This window comes from Echinops telfairi, unplaced genomic scaffold (assembly GCF_000313985.2).
Source record: "Echinops telfairi isolate 266 unplaced genomic scaffold, ASM31398v2 ScPeMD7_7469;HRSCAF=8507_1, whole genome shotgun sequence".
Classification (NCBI taxonomy): domain Eukaryota; kingdom Metazoa; phylum Chordata; class Mammalia; order Afrosoricida; family Tenrecidae; genus Echinops; species Echinops telfairi.
The window spans coordinates 135835323-135841798 of NW_022111373.1; the positions used below are offsets into that span (position 1 = coordinate 135835323).

The window sequence follows — 6476 nt, forward strand, 5'->3', positions numbered from 1 at the left end:
TGTGTGTGTGTTTCCCCCCTTTCCCTTTTCTGTTTAGAGGATCCTGGTGATGGTGGCCGTTTGCAATGATCCCAAACTGAATCGCTGTCTGTTCCCTTTACAGGGAGCCCGGGTCTGGCTGCGAGAAAACGGACAGCATTTTCCCAGCACTGTGGATTCCTGTGCCGAGGGCGTGGTCGTCTTCCGCACGGATTATGGTCAGGTGAGAACAAGTCCCTGCAGAGCCCGCCCGCCGCCCGCCTGAGAGGCCCCTCCTTCCCACCCCACATCCAGCGCCAGCTTTCTGAGTGATCAGGCAAAAGCCACCCAGGATGGGAGGGCCCGTGCTTTGTGGTGCTGTGTAAAGGCGCCCTGCTGGTGCGATGGTTCTGTGTTGGGCTGTTACCCACAAGGTCAGCAGTTCAAACACACCAGCTGCTCCACAGGAAAAAGACAGGGTCTTCTACTCCGGCAAAGAGTTATAGGAACTGTCACTCAGGGGCAGTTCTGCCCTGCACTTTAGGGTCGCCTTGAGTCAGAATGGACTCCAGGTATATATATACCGGTTCGAACACACATCACCTATCACCTTACCTGGAGGTGTAGTGGTGGTAAATTGGGCTGCTAACCACAAGGTCAACAGTTCGAAACCACCAGGGGCCCCTCAGGAGAAAGACGGAGCTTTCCAGTCCTGCCAAGAGCCACAGTCTTGGAAACTCACCGGCGGGGCAGGGCAGTTGTAGCCTGTCCTGCAGGGTGGCCAAGAGTCCGTGTAGACTCAATGGCAGTGAGTGTGGTTTGGTTTATATCCTGGCTGAGCTTTGGCAGAACCAGGGAGACAGACCTGCTGTAACATTTGGACATTTTTCGCTTTTGGCTCTGGACCCAGCGTCCGGCTCACCTCTGCCTGACCTTCAGATTTGAGACCGAACAGCACCCACTACCACGCTGAACATTTCTTCCATGTTTTGTGTGTTTCTGTGGGCGGAGCTGCGGATGGCAGCCTCCTAGGACAGGAGGGGATGCCCTCTGGGGGAGTGGGGGTGGGGGGTGGAGCAGAGTCGCATCTTCAGGAGTTGGACCCTTGGGACATCTTCAGTCTCCAGCTCTTTGGCAGCCCTTGTGTTCACATTAGGCAGTGCCCTTGGACTGTGACTTTAGAAAGAACTGAACCAGAATGAGGAGCCTTTAAACTTGACCTCTGTCGAGTTGGTCATACTTGGCCTTGCGTCCGTTCATTCATTCTTCCCAAGGACAGGTAGACCCTCACTTGACAGTGGTATTCGCTTCTGACAGCGCCACCCTGTGTCTGACCTCATTTTAAAGACTTTTCATTTTATTTAACTTTTATTGCTAGTAGTGGTTTGTTCTGTGAGCTGCAGCTTCAAACCCCAGCCAGTCTGAGGGAGTAAAACAACGCTTTCTACTCGTGAAAAGAGCAAGTCAAATATCCACAGGGCACGTCTACCTTGTCTATAGCTATAGGGGCCCTATGTGTCAACGGAATGGCAGTAAGCTTGCTTCTTTTTTACCCCTGTTAATTTTATGATCAGTATATTGTTAGTATCCTTATAAGAGTGAACATGCCGGCTCACAGATGTTGAAAGGAAGGCCAGGCCCTTCCTGCAGAGCCCGCCCAGAGAGCTGGCTCCCTGGATTTGGGCTTCCAGCATCCCAAACGTAGAAAGAGGACTTTGCTGGTGAAGACACCCATCCCCGTGTGCAGTAGCAGCCCGGCTGGCACGCTGACCCAGAGGCGTGCCTGTGCTTCCTAAGGCCCGCTGGCTTCCAGGGACTCCGGCACCTCAGCGTCCAGACCAGTGTTTGACCAAAGCTTCCCCTAGGAGCCACAGAACATCCGCCGGGGCCTTAGACTCGCTGGTTCACAGATGTGATTAAAGGTCAACAGCCCTTCCCTGGGAGGACAGCAGGGCGTGCTACTCTGGTAAGGAGTGATGGGCCTGGAAACCCACAGGGCACTTCTGCTCTGCCCTCTAGGGCCACTAGGGTCAGAATGGACTAGGTGGTGAGGCTTTTGAAAAAAAATTGAGGACAATATTTTCCAGTATAGGTCTGTGTGTCCGTGCACGCGTGTGGACGTTGGCTGTAATTGACTGATCGGTTCAAGATCTTTGGGCTCCTGGGGAGTTTCAGCTTCCATTAAAATAACAAACCAGACTGCATTGCATCCACTCTGACTCAGCAATCCCATGGGACCGGGCAGGCCTGCCCCTGTGGGTTTCTGTAACTCTTCACAGGAGTAGAAAGCCTATCTTTCTCCCTCTGTGCGGCTCACGGGCTTGAAGGGCCGACCCTGCAGTTAGCAGCCAAACGTGTAACCACTTCACCATCAGGGCTTCTAAGGAGGCTTCCAAACAGTGGTGGACGAGTTCTCCTCGAACAGTTGGAAGCCCCCTGCATATCCAGAGCAGCGAGTCTCCCGCTGCACACCGCCCTGCGGAGCTGTGAATGGGGGTTGGCCCCTACCTGCCTGGCCTGGGTGCTTCCTCTGAGACAAAATTGTCCTTTGTGACTGTTGCATTTGGCTCATCTCCTGCTTTCAGCGCTGGCCTTGTGCCTTTGCCTTGCTGACCGAATGCCCTGGGCTAACTTTGGTGACACGTGAGATAGGCAGCCTGGTGCCTTTGCCACCGTCACACACAACACCCACTGGGCCAGCTGCTTCCTTGTCTCCCCACGCCGCCCCCCTATTGGCTGTGTCCTGGAGCCGCGAGCAACCTGTTGACCTCTTCCCCACTCTGTCTCCTTGCCCGTGTGCCCACCCCTTCAGTCACCATCCCATGGACAGCAGGCCAGCCCAGCCTGGCATCCAGCCAGAGCTTCAGCAAGTAGACCTTCTGTGAGACAAGTCACACCTGAGGGGACAAGGTGGGAGGGCGGCAATGCGTGGTGGCCCTTCAGCGGTGAGGGTGCCACAGCCACACGACACACGCAGAGCCAGCTGCCTGCTGAGTCAGAAGGGATGGGGTCTCATCCCTTAGCTCTTCACGGGGCCATCCAGCTGGCCCACCCCTCTCCCATGGGGCTGCCAGCAGGAGGGAGCCCCAGGGAATCCCCTCTCCCCACCCCACTCTTAGCCCAGGGAAGAGCCTGGGAGGATGGCAGGGGACTGTCTGCATGCACAAGAAGAGGCCAGGGGCTTGGCAACAACAGTAAGGATGCAAGAGGTGTAGTCTTCGGGCACAGTGACGCTCCAAGCCCTCCTCTCAGACCCACGGGACATTCTTCAGGTGCCTTGGACTGGACAGAAAACCTGGGCTTTTGTTTGTTTGTTTGTTTGTTTGTTTAAAGCAGTGGTTCTCAACCCTCCTGATGCCTCGTTCCTTTAATACAGTTCCTCATATTATGGTGACAACCCCCCCCAACCATCAAATTTATTTTTATTGCTACTTCATAACTGTAATTTTGCTACTGCTTTGAATCGGGCAATCCCTGTGAAAGGGTCATTTGACCCCCAAATGGGTTGAGACCCACAGGTTGAGAACTGCTGGTTTAAAGGATATTCCTCCCCCTTCCCATCTTTTCCTGTCCAATTCCCCCCTTTTGTGAGGGTTTGTGAAGGTGTGTTTTCATTTTAATGCGTGCATTTTGGGAAACTTTTAGACCTACCCTCCCCCCTTTCCCTTGAATCTTCAAAAGGAAAGAGCACATTAAATGATTGACCTCTTGCCCCGAGATAATGTCACAAGTTTTCGATGCACGGCAACTGCTGCCGCCACTGAAATTAACCCATAGATTCTGGAGCCACATGTTCCAGGTGACAGCGGCCCTGCTGTAGGTGGGGACCGGTCCCTGTCAGCAACTTCACCAGTTCCGCCCAGTATGGCCTTGGGGCCTCTTTTTGCATTGGATCTTTTAGCTCACTGGTGTGAGCTCGGTGCTTTATCCATGGTGGCCTGTTTGCAGGGGCTTGAAGTGAAGTTGAAAAAGAGACCAGCCAATTGCAGAAAAGGCAAGGGCCGGAGGACATCTCTAAAATATAATATACAAACCCGGGCCGGAGGACATCTCTAAAATATAATATACAAACCCGGGCTTTGGAATACCCACCACAGCCAACCCTTAATCCTGTTGTTGTTGTTTCCTTTTCAATGGCTGGGAACATTAAAGAAAGAAAGAACAGTAATGAAGATGACTTTTTATTGTGGTTGAGGATCACTCAACTATAGGACGCCTGGCGGTGCAGTGGCTGTGAGTTGGGCTGCAGTCCGCATGGTGGGCAGTTCAAATCCACCAGCTGCTCAGAGGGAGAAAGACTGGACTTTGTACTACTGTCAACAGTTTCCATACAGTCTCGGGACCCCACAGGGGGCTGCTACGAGTCAGCATTGCCTGGATGGCAGTGAGCTTAGCGTTTTTATATTGTGGTTGAGAATAACTCATCACAGTTCCCTGCCTTCGAGTCAATTCCAGCTCATAGCGACCCTAGAGGACAGAGTAGAACTTCCCCAGTGAGTTTCCAAGACCGTAACCTGTGTACGGGAGTAGAAAGCCTCCTTTTGCTCCCTTGGAGCGCCTGGTGGTTTAGAAGCGCTGACCTTTCGGTTAGCAGTCCAGTGCGTGAGACTATATACAAGGAGTGGGCGATACGCAGTAAACACACTAACTCAACAGTTTCCACACAAGCTATTCAGTGACATCGATTACATTCTTGAGTTGAACCACCTTTTCTGCCCTCCTTTCTAACTTGTTTCCTCCCCATTAACATAGCCTCCAGCTAGTCCTTGGAGATGCTGTCAATTGAATACCAGATAGATCTTGGGAGGAAAAACACTGCTGGTGGTTTGGTTTTAAGAAGATGTCAGGGAATATTTGGTCCAGGGCATTTGTTTCAGGGGCTCGTGGGTACCCCATGCCTCCAGGAGGCCGGGGTCTGTGAGAATGTGAAGATCCTTTCTGCATTGCCCCTTTCCCAGGGTTGTTCTGTGGCCTCTTGGATCAAAGTGTTCAGCCCTGGTCAGCTGGGGCGTTTTTAATTGGGGGATTTTTCGATCTTCCTAACGGGAGAAGCCTAAAGGATTTGCTGTGTTTGGTCTTTGCTGTAAATGCTTAAATTTGAGTTGTGGGTGAATAAGAAAGAACAAGGGATGAACTACGATTTTTTTTTTCTTTCTACGATTTGTTTTTAAACGACTCTTTTCTTGGCTATCTTTCTGGGGCCACTCTGTGAAATGAAAGCACATTCAGAAATCTGGTTTGTATTTTTTTGAGTAAATATATCATTCCAAGAGCTGCATTGGACTCAGACCTGAATTCCTAGGGTGGAGACGCTGCTGCTGCCTGGGCAGGTCTGCTAGCCTCCAGTACTGGGCAGGTCATGGCGCCCACGGGTGTGAGCGGTACTGTCCTTACGAGGAAGGTGGGCTGGTTGCCCACTCAGTAAGGAAGGGGACAGGAGGACACGCCGGTGACAAAGTGGCAGACAATTTTTAAAATCAGTTGTGTTTTGGCTTCTTTCGATATTTAATATGGGTCCCGTCTGTTCTTCTTGAACTTACTCCCATCCCCCCAAATACAACTGTATGAAGAAGACAGCGTTGCGCTGGGAAGCTCTTAAAGTCTTGGCGCTTTCCCCACGTTGGTTATTTCATGCTGGAAGTCCTAGGACTTGGGGCTGGTTTGAACCAGTTCAGGAATGGGTGAGGAAGTGAACCCAGACAGACAAAAATATTCAACATTTGTTCTGGAACGATAGCTGAACTGGGAAAGTACCAGTGAGCCCCCTGGAACAGAGACTCCAGAGTCTCTTGAACATTTCAGGAGCCTGACATGAGAGGATGGATCGTCGCCTGGACTGTGGAGGGCACCGCTGGCTGCCGTCGTGAGCCAGGCACCGTTGTTCTCTACTCTGCCAGTAAAGACATCTGTTTGCTGTGTGGAGTATGTGCTGCTGCTGTTTTCGAAGAGGGAGATTATGTCTAGAAAGATGGCGACCTGTAATTTCTCCTCGTCAGGCATTTGTACCAGTTCACCCACAATGTACAAATGTGGGTCTGTCTGCTTTTGCTCCTTTGGCCATGACTGAGCCGCGCGGATCCCGTTGGAAACAAACCCTGGGAAACTCCAGCCTCCAAGACAGGCAGCCGGCAAGGTTTCCTATCAATCGCCAGAGGTCTGCACCCCAGAAACTGCACGCTTCCAGCCCCTAGGCGCTCACGTGGGAGACCGAGAGCAGGCAGGTCATGGGGTATACTGGGGTTGAGGCTAAAGAACAAACATAGTTTCTGTATTCTGAAAGCCACAAGAGGCTCTCCTCCAAGAATCTTCGCTCTCGCCTCGTGACGTAAAGCCGGAAAAGAATTTCCATTCACTGGAGGACCATGGGAAAAATTTCTTACTGCTCCGTCGTGCAGTTAGCTGCAGCTGTGTGCGTACAAATCGGCTTGGTCCTGTGTGGGAAGCTGGCGTGACATGGGGAGGTGACGAAGTGATGTGAGACTTGACGTTTCTCTCCTGGAACCCTGGACCTAGAGAGC

General features: G+C 52.0%; 1 protein-coding gene across 1 annotated transcript in view; it reads left to right on the plus strand.

Moving 5' to 3' along the window:
- The window catches only part of LOC101653924 (unconventional myosin-X-like), a 123275-nt gene that overhangs the window by 41394 nt on the left and 75405 nt on the right, over positions 1 to 6476 (plus strand). The window contains exon 2 of the mRNA XM_045285276.1: positions 104 to 202. Within this exon, the coding sequence (XP_045141211.1) occupies positions 104 to 202 (99 nt within the window). The remainder of the gene's footprint in view (positions 1 to 103; positions 203 to 6476) is intronic.